General features: G+C 42.9%; 1 protein-coding gene across 1 annotated transcript; it reads right to left on the minus strand.

The window, feature by feature from the left end:
- Window positions 1-6318: 6318 nt before the first annotated feature.
- On the minus strand, window positions 6319-19723 carry snx27a (sorting nexin 27a). Its single transcript, XM_076105478.1, has 13 exons — window positions 19320-19723; window positions 16631-16856; window positions 16318-16510; window positions 15934-15998; window positions 15266-15370; window positions 14878-14956; window positions 14439-14602; window positions 13466-13555; window positions 12655-12804; window positions 12264-12392; window positions 11861-11920; window positions 11661-11709; window positions 6319-10677 (listed from the first exon to the last, which is right to left on the minus strand). The coding sequence occupies exons 1-13, from the start codon at window positions 19643-19645 to the stop codon at window positions 10607-10609; spliced, it is 1707 nt and encodes a 568-aa protein (XP_075961593.1). The 5' UTR covers window positions 19646-19723; the 3' UTR covers window positions 6319-10606.
- Between the last annotated feature and the right edge of the window lie 1097 nt (window positions 19724-20820).

Genomic DNA, 20820 nt, shown 5'->3' on the forward strand with positions numbered 1-20820 from the left:
CGATCCCTTCAAGAGGTTATAGCTATAGAGTGATTTCACACATATCTAAAATGAAAAATGAGATTTTAATGGAGCTGTATTTTCGTGAAATTGAGTCCAGTTGATAAAGTGTTGAATTAAAAGGTTTGACAAAATATGTCTTTAATTAGTTTGGGTTTGAGAGGATTTGAGTCGTCTGCTAGCAGTTTGAATGTGTCCTGAATGCAAGGCTAGCCTAGCTTAGCTCAATTCAAGGATGGCTGTCTAAAAGCTGTATTACACAATTTACAATAAGCAGAGAACTTCCAATCTACTTTTTTTTCTACCTTTTATGGTAGAATGTTCAAAATCATTCCCATTTCATTATATAGAGTTTCTTAACCCTAAACCAGAGAGGAATGTCTGTGGCATGTAACATTTCAGCAAACAATCCCAGTATACCAAAATACTGAATACTGGAATAGTGAAAGAGTCAATAATTGAGTGTTTTTGGACACGGCCCAAGTTTATAAGAAAAGGATGCGTCATGAGTCAGAGATCCAGCTGAAAGTGCACCTACAACAACTCTGTTCTGCACAATTCAGCAAAGGTAATCGCTGAGTCTCTCAATGCTTCACTGATTCCAAGATAGTGTCACATTGTCTTCAGTATAAGTTTTCATGTGGATACAGCTAGTGTGCACCGCCACTGAAAAGAAATGTGGAAATGTCTACATGCAAAAATGGTAGAATAAATAGTAGTGTATTGATTCATGCCCACACACATCACATAACTGGTGAAAACAAATGATTAAGCATTAAAAACTGGATGAAGTGTGTTTTGTTGCAGTTGAGAGATACGCAGGAAGTGTGCAAAAACCAAACAACCCTCACTAGTTGCTCTATATATTTTATATCGTCAACATATCCTATGAAAAAATATTAAACCTGGAATAAGTTTTGTTACATTGTCTGTGACAGACAGCCTCATGCCTACGTGTTTCCAATACTTAAAATCAGGTCACAAGCGTATAGTTTCATGTTAAGTTATTTGTAGTCAGGTGTATGAAGGACTGACTCTAAAGCTCACACGTGCTGGCTCGGCTTGACACGGTTTGACACGGTTTGACTTGGCGCGTCAGTCAAGCACGGCAGGGATTTGCATCTCCATCACAACAGAACAGGGCTACCTGCTTAAAGGTGTGTAAGAGGAGACAACTGGTCAATGTAGGACGTGTTTTTAATAGTTTTTGAGAATGGTCTATGTGGTTACGGAGGAATAAGCGATTACAGACTATGGCTACACAGATAACACTTGTTAGTAGGAGGATAAGTGTGTTGTTGATTTTGGTATTTTCAGGGGACTTGATGACAATGAGAAAAGTATATAATATTGGCAGCCTGATCCTGTAAGGAGTTCATTAATGTTTGCTGAAGTCCAACAGGACAAAGTACGTTTAATACATTCCTGACCTACACTGTCTCCGGTGGCTTGACACCTTTACTATCCACATAGAGAGTTTAGAGACAGATGTACAAATACTTCCTCTCTAAACCTCTCTTCATCTTGTCTCCTCTCTCTTTCTCTCTGAAGTCAAGTCTCCCAGCAGGCGGAAAGTAAACTTCCTGCTGGGAGGTTTGTAGAAGGATGTTTTCCTTCCAGCACATACTGACACCTAAACCCTGACATCTGTACATTTCTCATCCTGAAAATAAAGGATTCTCCCTTTTTTCTACCACCTTTGGTCTGCTCCCTATCATTCTCTGTTGACAGTGGCTGGCCCTACACCCAAAAAGAAGAGAAAAATGACAGAGAGAGAGAGAGAGAGGGGCTAAGAGGAGGAGAGAAAGTGCTGACTCGCAGTGAGAGCTGGACAGGGCCTTAATTGATCACTCGTTCAGGAAGGAGAGAGGAGGGAGGGAAGGGATGAGATGGGGAGAAGAAGAGGGGAGGGTAAATGGAGGAGGGGGGGGGGGGGGGGCATATCGGGTAATTCATCAGATTTATGAGGGACAGAGGCAGGGGAGATGGGTGCTCAGACAAGCATAACTCAGTCACAGACATCAAACGAAAGGCCACTGCAGTACATCACACTACAAGGGAAAATATACACGACAGAAATAAACAGAAATTAGAGACACATTTTCATGCAGCTATATGTCAATCAAGCCGGGGGGCTGTGTGGGGTTGATGTGTGGCCCTCACTGTGTCACTCAGTCAGTGTGCCAGACTGAGTAAAGAGTCAAGGGTGTATTTATAGCAGTGTGCTGGTCCTTATTCAGCTCAGCCAAGGCCCCTCTGTTTGACGGGCTGACTCTCCTCTCTGAGGTCGAAGAATGTGCAGCGTTAGCAATCTAGCAGCACTTAGATTTACTGTGTTCACTCAGATGGAATAAAAGAAGAGTGAGAATGTGAGAATGTGTGTGTGTGTGTGTCCATGGGAAAGATGAGCCTCAGGGTCTGCGTATGCGTAGAATCAATCAGTTGTTGTTGTTTTTTCTCACCCCACAATTTTGATTTAATAAGAGCTCGCTAAAGCTTTCTCGCAGGCCTCAGATATTTTACCAGATGTGTAATTCAACTGAACCTCACTGGAGGCCCCATTCGGCCTCACACAGCTCTACATCTGTGTACATGAGGTGGCGATATGTAAGCTAAAAAGATGCAATCACTGCAGAGCATACAAATGAACCAGAAAGACTCCGACACATCAACCTAAGCAAAGACTAAACACAGCCAGAGATATTACACGGGGCCGTCCCGTACGGCAAGAAAGCACATTAATTCATAATCTACATTAAACATTTGCACAACACACTCATCGCACACATATTCAGACGCACCCGTGTCCATGTGCGTGCACACCTGTTCTCTCTAAAGGGTCCCAGTGTGTTCTGCTGCATGAAAGCTCCCCGACATCTTGCGGCTGATGCCGATCAATGCCTTTTAATTACAAAGGGCCCAAAGCGCTGGTCGATACAGCTGACGAGAAGCAGAGAGAGAGAGAGAGAAAGAGAGAGAGAGAGAGAGAGAGAGAGAGAGAGAGAGAGAGAGAGAGAGAGAGAGAAAGAAAGAAAGAGAGGGAGATGCTCCAGACGGTGATTGATGCTCACGCCTACCACCGAGCCTACCTACAGATGTGTCGTTAGGCTTGATTAATCCTGCCAAGCCACATTCATTCACTTTACAGACCGCCGTATAACCGGCCTGGGCCGCCGCAGTCACAAGGTTAAGTGGACACGAGGTGTCCGACCAGAGGAGCACAGACCTCTTAAACAATAATTCAACAGTGGCTGGTTGCTCTCTGTAGTTCTGGCTGCAGCACTCTGGTTTATTACTTGACTGGTTGCTGATATTAGGATATAATGCACCCAACATGCCAAGGAAAGCTACAAATAACCTCATGAAGTTCCTTCCAACTGATTTCTACCCAGAGGACCTGCCAGCATTGGCAAAGGCACACGTTTAGTTATTGAGGAATGTTACTCACTTTCCAACACGAGGAAATCAATGAAGTTTCACTTCACTTGCAGGCGTGAATAATGAACGAAGTCTCATCTGTTCATTCATTTCTTTGAAGCTATATTCACTTTCATGAAGTCCGGGGACTCACAAAAGTCAGATAAAAAAAAAACAAGAATGATCAAAACATAAAGGAGGCCGAGATAACAACCGTTTCACGCTGAGGAAAAATCCTTGTGACGAGTAAACTTGGGTGTAAAATAGGTTGAGTGTCCCTTTAAACGGTGCTTAATTCCAATGATCAGAATGAGGGGAAAAATGAATGTCATGGTTAATCAGCTCTTTATACTTTTAATTTCGTGTGATGGATCTGCAATCAGGTTGAAAATCATCACTCAGCTTTAAACGGACAGTAATTATTTCTTCAACCCTTCACCATCACAGCGCTAGAGTAAATTACATCAAAGGCCTGTGAGCAAAATATGAAAGAAAAGAGGCATGTCCCAGAAATTGCTTGAGGTGAAGCATACCTGATGAAAATGTGTTAGAATTCGATGCAACCCACAGCACTGGAAGAAGCATAAAATCGCATTTAAATTTCATGAGACGCTACTGAAGTTTGATGCACATATTCATATCTTATGCAACTAACTTGTCCTTAGTTGCCCCTCTCAGGAGAATGTTGCAATTCACTGCAACTCAATTGGCTTTGCTAAAATGAGGAAAAACAAACGGGGATAATCCAGGACGTCTCTGCACGAAGGGTGTTAGGAGTCTGGATTTGAAGCTGTTGTGCCTTTTAATTACACATTACATAATTATGCGAGTTGTTTTTGTTATATAACGTTATTGGAGATTTCAGATCCATCCTTCTATTCTGAGAAGCAGACACGAAAGACGGACAAAGAATAAACCAAACGGCTCAGGACCACCACAGCTGCTTCTGAGTTAAACTGAGAATGTGGGAGAGAGTCCCACACACACCGTTTCCACTGGAGCCTCAACACAAGTGGACGTTAAGTGGACTCAACACATTTCCCCTCAGGTGTGACCACAAGCCGGAGGACATTATTGCAGCCCGACAGTTAAAATCAGTCGACTGTTAAAAAAAAAAAAAAAAAAGGTTTTCTTATTGGGTCTTAATTCTCTGCTCTCACTTTATTTAGACTGTTCATTAAGAATCACTTAGTACACTACAAGCTGTTAGTGAGGATTGATTTGGTACAGGTTCATATAAATGGCTACATTTCAATGTGAAGCAGCTCCTAATTCCACTCGACTTTTTACAAAACTACTATTTGCATGTGTTATTAGTATCATAATTAAAACTATTAATTTGCGGTGTTTTACTGTTGAAGTCAGTTTGAAGAAGAAGCACAAAGTTGAAAGTATATGTCAAGTACTTCAAATTTGTACTCAAGGGATTGTACATCCTCTGTTTTAGCTTTAACGTAGACGTCTTGACATTTCTTTGACCTGCAAATCATCAAATCAGTACAATAAAAACTGTTCGTTCACCTCAAATAGTCACACCTGATAAATACCGAGTATGCACACAAGAGAGTTTAAATTCTAGATTCTCTCCGAGTTGGACGTAAGAGAAATGTGAAGTGAGGGCAGGTGGTAGCGTCAGGGTGGCAGCCTGCAGTCAGCACATAGTGCCCATGTGAGACAGCACTAATGAGATGAGTATTTCCACCTCAGCAGTGCCGATGCACACAACATTTCATAGGCTTGGCTCCACTGGGTGCATTAACAGGCTCTGGATTTTTGGTTTGAATAATGCCTCACCTCGCTACCTACCTCCTCTTGGACTGCTTCGGCTCCTGTTGAGCACAGTGAGCGCCATAAAGACCTGTGCAGCATGCGACCGTCAAAATGTCACCTTTCCCGTTGCTCGGCCAGAATAAGGTGCCTGTGGACCTTTTATTAGCGGCCGTGCCCCCTGCCACGGGACCCCTTATGTACTGCACAGCACTACTCCCTTTCCTGCAGACCTGGGGCTGTTTTCAGGAAGAAAAAGTGCTTTTTATTAAATGGAAGAGTGGATGGTATACTAGGGAAGATAAGCACTGCTGCAAAGCACTGCTGTCCATAAATTAAATCAAGAACAGTCTCTTTGGTCTGTTCCATCATTCGGTTAAGCTCACAAAAAGTAGTGGCACTCTGCATTTCTATTCATCGTAAACCCCTTTAAGCTACAGAAATGTGCATAAGGGAAATGTTTCCTGCCAGCAAACCGTCACATCTGTTCCGTGCCACATCTGTCCCGTGTCACTTCTCCTCCAGCAGGCCGAGCACGGCTGTATAACAAGTGTTGAGAAATACAAAAGAAATGGCTGTCACATTAGCTTTACCTCAGACATTCTGTGACAAACTATTTAGCTCTGAAACTTTTACGACCAGCGACTCAATATGAACCACATTTGCATAAATGCCTCCCACTCAGGCACAAACTACTTATCTCACCAAACGCGAGGCGGTATAAAAAATAAATAAACCTCAACACTTTGCTATCTCCTTGCTTGGCAGCTCACAAAAGGAGCACTCATTAAAAGCAATTTGTTCAGCATGGCTGTAACATTTTAGACCAATTGAAATATAAATACATTAAAAGCTTGTTAGGTGCACACCTCCTCCTCCTCTTCTTTCCCCCCCTTCAAGTAGTGAATTGGTCTCAGATGAGCACTGCTGTTGCTTTATGTCTTTATAGGACGACAGTGTTGACATTGGTCACGTCTCGCTGGAAAGGAAGAGACTCAGTACATTGATAACCACAACCTGAGAGCTCCATCGTTTACCAGCTGGAAGATGATTCAGACTACTAACACCATAAAGACACCGAGTCCACGTACATGTTATGTCATGGAGGGATTAAATAAATTCAGACCGTCAGCATTTGTTCCCAATATATAACTTTATTTAAAATATTGTTACAATTTATTACTCTACACAACATTTTCAAACCTTTTTTTTCCTTTTTCTTATATTGGTTAGTAAACCTTCATGTGTTGTTGTTTTTAAGATATAAAACTCTCCATTTAGTAGCCAACTTCTGCATCAGGTGTTAATTGATGGTGTTTTTAGACGCTGCCTACTCTTTTAAACAGTTCGTAGTGAGCTATACTCCGTACAGCCGTTCCCCACGCACAAAACTAACCATCAACGGTGGCTCTAGCTGTGTACACTTTCATTTCCCCAATCTTTAGAATGTCTGCTAAAATAAATAAAAGTTTTGAGTTGGAGAAACAAGAGTGCATTTTGTCCAAGAGATATTCTCTTTTTCTTTTCAAAAAAACAACTATTTACAGGTTAAGCTGAAGACAGACGAACACGGCGTAGGTCTTTAATTAATGTCACTGCCTACTTGCCATGAAAACAGCCCCGTGTTTCAAAGCAATGAGCAGAAATCAATATCACAGAGGCTAACACTTCTTAAAACTGCACGTACATCCACCCTTCACGTTCGTCATAGGGAGGACCAGTCAGCTGAAATGGAGGAACCAGCAGCTAATGCCCTCCGAGCCGGATTGTGTGTTCCAGAGGTCGAGGAACGTCGCGTCTACACAAAAGCGCCGATGATGACGACGACGACGACGATGAGACGACGTAGCGGTTCTGACGAACCAACGGCGTCAGAAGGGAAGAGACCGAGCGGCCACTTCCAACACTGGACTCTGAAATGCTGTAGAATTCGAGCCAACGGTAAAACATCTTGCACAACATCTGCCACTGAATGAAGTGATGGAAGTCAGCGCCGATTTGGCACGAGATTCCAAAAACTGATGCGTTACTATAGCAACAGCATCATCGAGACGAGCGTTTCAGTGGCGGTCGTGATGAACACAAACTTCCTGAGCCTGAGTTTTTTTTTTTTTTTTTTTTATTCTACTGCCACCCTGTTTGCTGTACCATCAAGCACTCTTTCATCTGTTAAGTCCTGTGTGGAATTTAATCCTCTTTTTGTAAATAATCATTCCCTGACAAGCCGAGGCTGTCCAGCCTCTCAAACACCAACACAGGTAGCTCACAGCACGGACGAACAAACACGGGCCGACCATCTTAACATTCCCGTCATCTCTCTGCGTTCACCTAAACACACGCTACAATGACATTTATCTCACCGACGGCAGAAACGCACAACAACTGACGGTACGCGCACCTGCCTGTGACTGAGACGGAGCGGAAGACGGCAGCTGGCGCAGACAAGACGACCCGAAAAACACAAAAAATATATAGAGAGAGAAAGAAAAAAAAAACAGCAGCTTTCTAAAAGCCTATTCACAGCAGCATGAGTCACGGGGACAGAGAACAAACATCAAACACAAAAAAACACACTGCTTTGAATACAATATTGGGGGAGTGAGTCATTTGACTGACGGGAATCAAACCAACAGAGAGCCAACGTGGTGCTGCCACGGCAACCACATCCCCCTTGGCTGACGGGAGACCAACCTGGAGAGAGTACACGTACACACACACACACACACACACACACACACACACACACACACACACACACACACACACACACACACACACACACACACACACACACACACACACACACACACACACACACACACACACACACACACACACACACACACACACACACACACACACACACACCTCTCCCTCTACATCTTATAAAGAACCATCATGGTTGAACAGCTCCAATTCTTATGTCATCCATCTCTAAATTGGCTATTACTCTGGCTGTCAAAATGACCGTCCAGCAATCTGCACATTGCAGAGTTTTTCACAATCCAGCTATCCGTGGTGTGTGTGTGTGTGTGTGTAAAACACACGCATGTATTGCTTTAGGCTGTTGTATAACAAAAGCCTGTCCATAGAGGCAACAGGATGACAAATAACTAAATCTCTTGTAATGTTACAGTTTTGTCAAACCACAAACAGAGTAAACATGGAAACAGGGATGGATGTGTGTGTGTGTGTATGTGTGTGTGTGTGTGTGTTCTGTGCACGTGAGCGCCTGTGAATGTTTAAGTAGACAACAGGAGACGCCTCCCATTTGTCTCCATCTGTCTGGCGTCTCTGCTGTCGTGCGGGTACAAAATCCCATCTTCATTTGCTGGCTCTCACACCAACAGCTCATCAGACACGTCCAACCAGAGCCGAAGAGCTTATCAGCAATGTCAATGATAAACACAGAGGACGAGCGCACACCAACACGCATGCTCCAAGGTAACCCGCCGCACGCAAATCAGGACTAAACCTAGGCATGAATTAACCATTCTATTGAACCGAAAACTAAGCTCAACTGTAAATAACTGTATATATGTATGTGTGTGTGTGTGTGTGTAGATATATATATATATATATATATTTTGAGTAAAGCAGAACTTGTGCTCTAAGTCGGTGTGAATAAAAAACAAACCAACGTTACTCTTGGTTTCAGGTTTTTGGTCGCTGCCAGACAGCGAGTGAAGCTTAAGAATGAGTCAGTAATTAATAAGCCGCAATAAACTACTCGCCATTAGTGGGATGAACAAAACTCTATTGCATTCAAGAGGAAATCAATACATTTACACACATCGTCTCCTTTCAGAAGGTATTTTTCTCGCCGGCGTGTAAACCTGCTTTCTACACTTAAAGTGAGACAAAAATGTTTCAAACTGAAAATCTACAAAGAGAAAAACGTGTTGCTCTAAAAACACACACAAAAAAATCGGTGTAAATTGTCATGTAATCATGTGTCATGTGCAAATACACACAACTAATACTGTACCAATGTAGGTGCAGTAGGAGGCAGGCAGCTGCCTGCATTGCTATGTATGCCAGTTGCAGTCACACAACTGTATGCACCATCTACTCTAGACACACACACACACACACACACACACACACACACACACTCTGTCTTCCTGACATGGTTATTGGACAACCTGAAGAGGAGTGATACTTTTGGGTAGGTTACAGAGCCGGAGGGATCGCTCTGTAAGAAGCTGAGAATTTCAATTTCTTTCCTCAAAGCCGACGACTAAACACGTCTTGCACTCTGCTGCTCTCTGCTGCCTGTTCAGAAAACTGCAACTCAACAGAAATACCTCTCTTGTCCCGTCTCTATACTCACGATCAGTCAGTCACACCGTGTGCCGTTTCAAAAACGCTTGGCCCGTCAACTTTTTGTTCAAGAGTTCCTCCCTGCACAGAGACGGAGAACACCTCTTCCTCTCGACTTACGAGCTCTGCAAAAAAATCACCACATTGAAACACTTGCGAGGGGGACGAACACACAAACCGACACCAGCGGCAGACAACAGACGTGGTTCTGTGGGTCGCGTGGGTTAGACCGGAACAAAAGGGGAACAACTTAAATTTGTTAGAGCAGCGCTGAATGCGATCCAGTAAGTGTTTCGTTGTGTTAGATCAGGAAACAATGTTTTTGTATAGCTCTTATATTAATCTATATTTTATCAGAAGTAAGATACACACAATTATGAAACATCCCCCGACATCCTTTTTCAGTTACATTTGTGTCGACTATGTTTGTTTTGACAAAGACAGAATACGTCCGACCTTACAGATAGAAAACATGTTTGCGTTGTTGTCCATCATCCGTGTAAAGCAGGATTTTGCTTTCTTTCTTTCTAACATTTAAAGAACTGAAAACCCCCATTTTCCTGTTTGTCTCCAGTCGTATTCTCATCAGCTCAGTTCAGCAGACGAGGGCCAGGCTGAACGCTTTGCAGCTGAGCCCGTCGCGTCGGACAATTCTATCTCACGTGTTGGCTCTCGCGCCAAGCGGCGGTTCATCGCAGAGCTCCCTTTGCAGCGCTGTGGTGACCCCGGACCGGTCCACGCGCTGCACACGTCTGCGTGTGTTACATCTCGACCGGTGTCCTGCCACACATCACAGGGCAGATGCATGGAGGAAAACAACAGACACGCTATGGAGATCTAGTGAATGACATGGAAGTTGGCTTTTGTTGATTTATCCTGCATCGCTCTTCTTGCGGTGTGTGCATCCCTGGGGGTCGGTAAAGTCTGGCGATTCCATTTCCGGTGCACTTCCGGTTTGTTTTTCAGGGGGGGGGGGGGGGCGTGGATCGCCTCGAGTCTTCCACTCGGTTCTGTGTTTGTCGATGGGCGCTCTCTGGGGTGGCTGTGATGATGCAAGTGGACCAGTTCTAGTTCCGTGTGATGACAGATGATTTTCTTTTTAGGAAGTTGCGATCTCTCCCCCTAGGTGGCGCCATCCCTTCTGCTGCGTCTCCAGAGGAGGCAGATACTCTGGAACACAGAGAGACGATTCAGGGAACAAGTCTGAATGACGGGCTTTTCTTTCTTTCTTTCTCCGAATGCCACGTGACTTATGAACATGCTGCCACAGCACAACACACAGCGGTCAGTTTCTCAGCACCGTCACTAAGAACATTCTCTGAATTCCGACTGCTTGATTATAAGTGATTCAACAAGTGCCTTTGTGGCGCGCTGAAGCCTTCGTCTAATATATAGACGGCATCGGCCATCTCATTTTCTGAGTCCTCAGCTGACATAATCTCTGTTCCTGTATCTCCAAGAGGTTGCTGACTCAGCCTCAAGCTGCTTTTCCACATTCCTGTATTGCTGGTCTTGTGCTGTCTCACATGGAACAAATAGTTTCAACTTCCTTCTACTGTGTGGGTCTCTTGGAGATGGCCCTGATAGCGAGTCACGTGTCTTTTGCATGTATCTAATCTGAACACTTCTTACAGTGATCGGATAGCACTGGAGCAGAATTTACTCTCTCCTTAGTTAAGTACACTGTGAAGTGAGTTGGCCATGAAACGCAGCCTTCTCTCTGCTTCGTACTTTCCTCGACTATGTGCGGTTCCTTATAATGCAATAAGAGCTGCTGCACAAGAGAGACAATGAAACACAAGCGTATCTGAAAGTACCTTTTTAGGGCCAAGTGTGGTTCAATGTCACTGAACATAAGTTACTTATTAACTAGGAAAACGTGCACATATATTTTTGCCTTTATTACACATAAAAAAGAAGAAGGTAGCATACTTAAACCCCTCTCCCTGCCCTTGCCCTTTTATTTTTTGTCAGGGTCCTTTGCATAATTCATGATGCTTGATGGGTGACACTCAGTACCACACCTGAATACATATTTCTTTATAATTTGCCCTAGATAAAGTCTCTTACCATTCAGTGTCGGTGCTGTGTTTTATCACGCGTGTTACAAACGCTGTTGTATTTAGGACAAAAAAAAGATACTTGCTGCTTACCATTGTTACTGCAGTTTTTGTTGTCTTTGTCAGATGCCTCTTCCTCAACCTGATAGCAAAAAAAAAATCAATGCACAAGAAATGTGAAATCTTTTTGTATTTGTAAAGAAAAACGTAAGACATAAGCCATGTTTAGAATATCAAACTTGGCACGGAGTCATGCGCTTCCCCCAAGGAAAGAGGAAAGGAGTGGTCCTTACCTGTTTCCTCCACTTCAGCTCACAGAAGACCCGCTCAAAGCACTCGTGCATGTAGTTAAACTGGGAGAGAAAAAAACAGAGAATGTCAAGCGAGCCTTCTTATACACCACAATCAGCCTGCAAAGTCACAGCGACAAGGTTTTGCTTTTTATTACCGTTATTATTGCATCTGAAGGAAAGTGTGTTGACTATCAAACCAATTAGAACTTGTTCTTTAAAAAAAACATATGTCACTCTAAAACGGCAAATTCAAACAAAGTAGGATTGACCCCTTCCGGCCGTCGGTTGGTCGATATTCTTATTGGTAGAATTGGTGAAAGAATTTCAGTCCAGCTAGCTTTTCTTTTGACTACAGCCAAACAACAAAGAACACAACAACCTGCAAATACACGTGGTGACTTACATATGGAGTGAAGATCTTGACCCAGCGAGGCTTCTTCTCTCCTCTGGCGTATTCAAAGCAGAAAGCCATCCCCTCCTCGTCAGTGTCCCAACGCTGCATCTCCGCCCACTCAAAGGCGATCACCTGGTTCTGTGGGAGAGAGTTCACAGCAGGTAAGCTCTGTGCACAGACAGACATTTACATGTTAAGCTCAACATTTGCTTTGCTTCACAATTCACTATCTGGGAAATCCATTTAGGAAAATACAGGATTGTACTTTATTATACACGTTATAGCCCAAATTGTTTTATACAATAATGTAAGAAGCTCTATTTTCACATACTGTGTTGCCCTAAAAAGTGATGTACTTGTGCTGTACTTTTATATCAAACCAGCAAAAACAAACGCTCACCTCCAGCGTGCCGTCCTCGGTACAAGCGTGCAGCTTGAAGTGATGGATGCTGATCGCTGTGATGACATGTCCTTTCCTCCGGGAGTCACAGGAGCAGTGGGGGAAGGCCACCTCGTTGTAGCCCTCACATGTCCGCAGCAGACTCAGGTACTACCAGAGTATTACAGAGCAAACACATCCGTCACTAATCCTATAATTAACCAGGCTGTAGCAATCTAAACAAGATGAGGTTTACTTCTCTCTCCTTAGTACAATTACCTATAAGTAGGACTTTCTTAGGTTTGTAACAGAAAGAATAACGCAGTAATGCTGAGTAACAGCAACCTGCAACAATCTCTATTTCTATTCCACTACTTTGTGATATGGCCACATTCAGAGTCCTGTGCTTCTTTCATGCAGATACTGACCTTTTCCGAGATACGAGTAAGGGTGTACGATTTCTAAATATTTAGGTTTCTCCGTCTAGTTGATCCGGATGAAGCAAATGTTCTTATCTGCGTGAACATTCCTGATTTAAGACACCGCCTAACATTTGGAAATGTTGTGCTGGGTGGCTGCATAGCAATGACTGTAGTTAGACTCGCACACAGAAGCCTTCAGACTCTCACGTGCCACAGTTCGGTTAATGTTCAACAAACATCGATATTTAACTCAATGGCTCTATCTCCGTTTAAACCACAGAAGTAAAAGGGTTTCTGACTTCTCTGTCCATTTCTATTTGGTAACGTTTTGGTGATGGCTCTGGTCAGCAGGCAAAAAGTGTAGTCATCCCAATCCCCTCCCCGAACAAAGAGTGGTCTGTAGCACTGACCGTGGCCATCTTGCGCTGCTCTGCCAGTTTCTGCAGCTGGTAGGATTTGTCCTCTGTTTTTATGAATCCCTTCTTCACATCTTCCAATGCCTAGGACAGACGGGTATTATGTAAGGTCACTGCACAAAAATGATTATCCTATTAAAAACATTGAGCAGAAGGACATTATGCCTCAAGTAACCACGTTCAATCAATGACAGCAGTTACTTATGTGTACATCTTAAAGTGGCTGTAATCAATATTTCTACATTACCAACGATCATTGTGAAAGGGGGTCGTGTTCGTAGTGATTCATGCAGCTGCCTTAAGATCAGCTAAACAGAGCTTAACAACAAGTTTAAACTCGTCGGCTGACTTTAAAGCAGAAACTGCTGTTATGGGTCACTGCTGAACCTCGCCTGCCTAAAACGCTTCAGGCAGTGACCTTTATTAGTCAGCGGACAGCTTGTAGACTGCTGCTGCTGTTGTTTTTGTGCATTTCCATTCGAGGATTATTTCCGTTCACACGTTATACTTATACTAGATTATTATGGTTCTCTGGTCCTGATTAAGGACATGAGTGGTGGCATTTCAAAGCCTAGACTGCAAGATACTATATAATCAGATTGTGTTTAATGTCTAGGAAAGCTGGATAAAATAACAAGTACGCATTGATCTACATGAGTGAACCTGTGTGCGTGTGTTTACACTGAATGCAGATATATTCAAAAGCCACGGTAAAAAAACATTTTCACTGTGGGAATAATGAACTAGACTGAACCGGATGATTTTAAAACCAGTTTAAGTGGTTTAGAGTAAAAGAGGAGAGAAATACAGTTATTATACCAGAAATAATCCATGTAAAAAAACATGTTTGAACAGCTTCAACTCAGAGAGGAGTATATGAACTCTTGAGAAGAAAAGCCCAGAAGAACACAGTTTGAGCCACGTTCCCTGACGTCCGTGGCAAGTGGGGTTAAATTATTGTTGTCACCTGGTGGAAGCAGTAGTGCAGCGCCAGCGGGTTGTCTCTCAGCAACTCCTCCTCCTGGAAGCTGAACAACCATTTGCGGAGCGCCAAGCACGTCCCCGGCACTGCTGATGTGTAGTTCTGCACATAAAGCTTGTGGGGAAACTCATTAGGAACCAGCTTCCGCACTGCAACAAATAATAGAAAGGAGAGGGGGAGGGTTGTCCGTTCAGTCACTAGAAAATAATTCATTCTGGCCTCCTGTGCAACATTACCTGCCCTTGCTGTCCAAAACTGTGCATACCCTTAGGCCCAATGCATTCAAATAACCAGTGGAATGGTACAGGTCTTTATTTAGAAAACTCATGTGATAAGTCACCCAAGCAAGGCTTTTAGAATCAAACAAGAGAAAAACAATGCTCTGTGAATTTCCATACAATGTCAATACACACACGGTTCTTACCAAAGGAGTGGTTGATGACTTCAAAAAGGGCAAAGTAGCTCGCCATTATGCTGTCCATTCCAACCTTCATCACTAACGCCTACAGAAAGGACGATACAGTCACGTATGTCAGAAAAACAATGTTTGAGACTTTTTATTGCACCATGAAAGTTGATCTTTTATAAAGTGTGTCTGTTATTTGTCCTTTCACTATGAATGCATGTTCTACACATAAGGAATATCATGTATTTACCAGTAGATATGATTTAATTTAGCAATTCTCAGTGTCATAATTCTAGCTAAGAACTGAATCCAGAGACAAATTCAGATGTCCAAAAACAACGGGGCAATATACTGTACGATATCAGTGTATGACAGCATCCTCCCAGCAGATGTCATGTGATCTTACCTGGTACACCTGATCTGTGGTGCTGTTCTTGCGTACTCTGACAGAGATGGTGGTCTTGTCTGGCAGGGCTATCCGCAGCTCTACGTCTGTCACTCCATTGTAGTTCTGCACAGCGAAGCAACACGTAATGAGAACAGCTGTAGAGCTGGCTTAACAAGGGTGCGTGCCTGCTTGTTTGAGTGTGCGTTTGTTCTGAATTACTGGTGAATGCTTCATTTACATCAGAACTATAAAAAAAATAAGCAAAGAAGACACAACTAAACCAGAACTACTATCAGTTTTGGTCCTGCTCCTCCTATTTATGCTTCTTTAAGTGCTATTGCATTTGTCTCTGATGCTGTCATTCATTCAACACTAGAAAGGCAATGCAATTAACTGTTAAATTGTTTTGGGTCTCACATTTAAACTCCATGCTGGCAGACATGATGGCAGACAGCTACTTTGAAGGAATTAAACTTGACTACTGATGCTTGTTTATGGAAAATAGCCTACTTCTTTTTGCACTAAAAGACTAAAAAGGAGGTTGATGGATAAACGTGGCACTGTGCAGATCCTCTTCCTCACAAGACAAACAACGTTTCAAAGCTCAGAATCAAAATTCACACAGAAATAGCAAAAGCCAAATCTATTACAGTCCATGTCAGAACAATAATAAATAAGATGCATACCTCATCTGATTCAGAGAGAAACTCCTGCATGATGTCACTCTCCCCGACGACCCGCACAGAGCAAACTAGAGACAAATACAGAAGCAGGTGGAGAGAAAGAGGGGGAGGTCAAAGTAAATCAAATAAACATGCTTTGTTTTATTTTTCTCAGCCAGAACTATTTTATATCCTAACTACATGATTTCTGCATGTACACATTCAATCATTCCTTCGTAGGACTATTATGGACTCTGATGGGGCTGAATAGCTCATCGTACTTATACTTCAACCATGGAAAATCAAGCTGTAATTCTTCTTAAACAACATGTGGATTGGTAAGAGACAATCATTGAAAATCAGCAAACAATTGGGTTTACGTGCCAGTGACCTTCCATATGAGCCTACCTCGCTCGAGATATTCCTCCAGGCCTCTACGGCGAGCATCCAGCTGCTGTTCGGACAGGGAGAAGGGCCATTTACCAGGAAGCTTTGGGAAGTTGAAGTTAGAATACTCCCTCTTGAGGTTCTGGTGCAGGATGGCAAACTCCCGGTAGCGCTTTGAGCACAGCTGTCTACCTGACATGTACACGTTGTACACCTACGGTCATTGAGACAAAGACAGGACAGAACAAGTGGTTTTCAATACCATTTTTAACAATCTAAATTTGAGGGGCAGCCGCAAGAGGTTGTAAAAGTTGTGTGTCAGATTGGTACTCACCACAAACCTCTCAGAGTGCTGCTCTACATGTTTGTACGTGGGAATGGAAATGGGCACTGCCTGCTTGTCACTGTAGTCATAGTTAAGTTGGACTTCATCTCCTCCTTCCAAGCCATCTGCCTCCTGAGCAGGAACCGACAGCACAGCCAGAACCAGCTCCTTCTCCCCTGCACGGATGAGGTCCACCACCTGCTTGTGGGTGGCACCTTCCACACTCACCCCATTACTGGAGGGAAAGTAAGAGCAAGAGAAAGGTGGAGGGAGGAGGAAGGGAGAGACAGAAGTAAAGTTGACAATAAGTTTTAAAAACCCTCTTTTCCCACCAGTTTTTTAAAACTCATTTGAAATGCAGCAGGTAACAATTTGTATGTAAAGTTAACACGAGGCCACGAATAGCTGTGGCACTGAAGACTCAGTTGTCGGCCCGCTTTGACTGAATGAATGCAACTAATAGTGCAAACGCTGAACTTCTAATGATTAGTCATGTGTGTCACAATAACCGATCCACACAATAAGGTCCGTATTGCATTTATAAATATATTAACAATAAATGATACGGTGCAGATCTGCAATGAAAGTGTCCTTCTGTTAGAGCTGCAAATATGCATCCTGCTTGTTTTACTAATCACGGTGTGTGGTAATGTCAGCGCATTTTGTCCTCCATTGATAAACACAATGGTGGGAGTGCTGAGTAACCAGGTCAGGTCTGATGTCTCTCTTTCCTTTGGTGCTGTGAGACACCTCCCTTCTTGGCTTTGCTGAGGCCAGATGGCCCCAGCATCAGGTGTCTCTGCTAATCGTCCTAAGAGAAACAGCGGGGCAGACACAGGAGAGGATGGAGCATGCAAGAGTCCAATCACTGGTCTGTCCACCATATGCCATGCCTCTCTTGTTGCTTATAAATGTTTATCTGTCGAGCATCGTGGATCAAAGTGGGAATAAGTCTAACGGATAAAGAGGGCGTAGTTAAAAATAGTCAACAATGGAAGGAATGGGAATAGAAAATGACATGACAGGATTCCTCAGAGTTGTTCAACTAGACAGCAAAGGAGTAGGAGGCGACCAAAAAGATAAAGATAAAAGGAGAAGTTTTGGTCTCAACACTAATCTGATCCCATCATCCTCTTATTAGACACAACAGCAGCAAAGCAATGTCTGCCAGAAAGGTGTCACACTAGCTGATCAGCTACAAAGAGGGTTGGATGAATGTGAATTAGGCTAAGTGAATGTGTAGTTAATATGTTTGAATGAAATATTTAGTCTATGAAAGAATGGAACCTTGACGCATTCCTGTAACAATTTACAATGGCCTAAAGCAGAAAAAAAGTGAACATGAACTTGAGCAAAGCAAGTCTTCATATTATTTTAAAAGATATTGGGTATATTCTCTGAATAAAAGATTTAACTATAAGATAAATCATTCTTTTTTAAATTGTGAGAATCAATAATCAAAACTTGATGAGAATATTATCTGCTTTATAAAGGTGACTCTGAAAAATCTGATTCTGCACAAACTATACACAGTAAAGTTTACTAAGTGAAGTCAGGAAATAGCTAAAGTTAGCCGGTTATCACCAGCGGTGGTGGAGCATTGTTACCCTTAATTGTTCATAAAACTAGTAAGATGCTGACATTGGACATAACTAACTGGAGGATTCTTACGAGTTTCTCCGAAGTGATCAAGCTGGTTAATAAGTCACATGATAAGCACTGGTATAGTCACATGACCAGAGAGAGCTGTAGCAGTAAACATGAAGAAAACAAAGGCTGAGTGAAACTCTTTTGGTGCCTCAGCAAGTAGATGTAGATCCTTCTTTTCTGTTCCTCTTCTCCCTTTGTCGAAGTTTAACCTGTGACCCAGTCACAGTAATACATGAACATGTTCAAATCCTGATGTTACAGCTTATAGGCCACACACACACACACACACACACACACACACACACATATATATATATATATATATACTTCTAAGATTCACATACCTGTCATAATTGTACATAATTATTTACTATTAACAGTTCATTAGCATTTTCGAGTCATGTACATTAACGCCAATCACGTGCACTTATTGAAATAAAGGGTCAAAACAAAAGACTAGAACTGTCCCATGTAAGCATCATGCCAGTTGTGTTTATATTCAAGACAAGATGCGTGCACACTGAACATTTGATATTGAATCGTGCGTGACAACACTGCCATCCACTGTGTCCGGACAGGGTTAAAACACACCTCCACGCTATTATGGACATGACAATACAACCTCAACAAGATTGTCATTCGATTCCCGTCATTACCACCACGCTGAAGCAGTCACTGCGCAAAGTGAGCCAACAACAAATACGTTAGCTACCTGGCTAGCTAGCTAGCTACAGCTAATCAACATGCACAGCCTGTTGTCCAACTTATGTAAGACGGTTAGCTTTCTGGATAACTCTCCAGCGTTAGCTTTAGCTACAACACCAAGTGTTTAGTTACGTTAACACATAACCTGGACAAATAACTAGTTAGCTTGGTAAACGGCTTACATTACGTGTGCAGTCATAACAGACATGTGACGTAGCGTTATACCTTGATGATAGCTCATATTAACGCATGCTTTGGATCAACACGGGCTAAATTAGGTAGCTAGCCTCACTTGCTAACTAACGTTACCTGGCCATGTTGAACAGATAGAGGCTGAACTTACACTTCCAGGATCCTGTCACCCTTTGCTATCCCAGCTCGGTCTGCCGCTCCTCCGGGTAAAACAGCGCTGACATGCTGAAGAGGAGCGTACAGCTCTCCGTTGATGCTCCGGAGCTGTCCTCCTTCGCTAACTTGACCGCGAACGTTGAACCCGTAGCCGGACTCCGACTTGACTATCCTCACCATCCGTGGACCTGACGTAACCGTAATGCTGGCTATGTTCTGGCCCGCGGTGTCCGCAGACGAACCGACAACCGGACCGTTACGGGATGCCGAAGGGGGAGCAGACTGAGTTTCATCGTCTTCTACATCCGCCATCTTATCCATAGGCCCTAGCCCCCTTCCGATCGGTGTCTTATCGTAAATTCAAAACAACACTCGAGCTCTGTCCCTCAGTAAACGTTAGCACCACAGTCCTGATAACCCGCCCCTCAGCAGCGTCACGAGACACGGCCTCACAACGTGACTGGCCGGAGGCGTCACCCAAAGTCTGGTCTGTTGATCTTTTCAATGCGAAGTTATTCAATTGACAATAAATGAACAAAAAAAACAACATAGGAAGACACGATTTATTGATTTATTTTATATATTGTAAGAAGATTTTTTTTTTTAGAAGTAACTTGTTTTTAACTTTCATTTTTTGATTGAACTCTCTCAGGGAGACTATAGATAATATGTAATCCACCTATATATGGCTCTTTTCAACTTCATGTTGTTTTATTTTTGAAATCTCTCTCTCTCTCTCTCTCTCTCTCTCTCTCTCTCTCTCTCTCTCTCTCTCTCTCTCTCTCTCTCTCTCTCTCTCTCTCTCACCCCTCTCATTTTTAATTTCCCACTCCCTGATTTGCTGCCTTGTGACACAGACACAAACACTGATATCATTTTGCTTCTTCTCAAATGATCTTGAGTAATCCATATGATTGGGACAGGCAATCATGTGCTGTACAGGGTACAGGTGCTGATTACAAACTTTAAAACAGAGAGGGAGAAGTCATCTGTGAAGTCACCAGCTGCTGTGTTTGTTAGGAATGGAAGAATGCAGGTTGTCAGTCCTCAAGGCACATGGCTAGTCATTATTACCAAAATGCACGGCGTTAAAATAATATTGGGGTTAAGGCTTCACAGTGCTTCAGTGACACACATCACCGATAGTGATCCTGGACTACAGTCCAAAACATTGATGTTGATTGAAGAAGCTGCAAGGACAAAAGTGTACAGTAAAAGAAAATCAGCAATGGACATTTAAAAAAAAGAAGTAACAATACCAATGCTACCATTGAAAATACTTGATTTGAAGCTCGTATTCATTTTGCTAGAAAACTAGAAAACAAAAAATGTACTGATGTACTGCAAATAAAAGTATTCATTTGTTCATCATGTTAAAGCATTCCTGCATCAACCCATGTGATAATCCATATACATCCCATTCATCCATCCATCCCCACGCTACGGCCTCTCATCAAGGCAGCCCCTGCTGACATGCAGAGGCTGGGTAAACAAGT

This window comes from Anarhichas minor, unplaced genomic scaffold, assembly GCF_050575085.1.
Source record: "Anarhichas minor isolate MPS153535 unplaced genomic scaffold, ASM5057508v1 ptg000033l, whole genome shotgun sequence".
Lineage (NCBI taxonomy): Eukaryota > Metazoa > Chordata > Actinopteri > Perciformes > Anarhichadidae > Anarhichas > Anarhichas minor.

Bases quoted from the DNA above. Each gene is read 5' to 3' on its own strand.
- snx27a (XM_076105478.1), bottom strand. From the start codon at position 19,645: ATGGATAAGATGGCGGATGTAGAAGACGATGAAACTCAGTCTGCTCCC. The intron at 14,603-14,877 runs GTAAGAACCGTG...TATTTGTTGCAG, and splicing joins AGTCATCAACCACTCCTTTG to TGCGGAAGCTGGTTCCTAAT. The intron at 11,710-11,860 runs GTAAGGACCACT...TTTTGCTATCAG, and splicing joins AGCTGAAGTGGAGGAAACAG to GTTGAGGAAGAGGCATCTGA.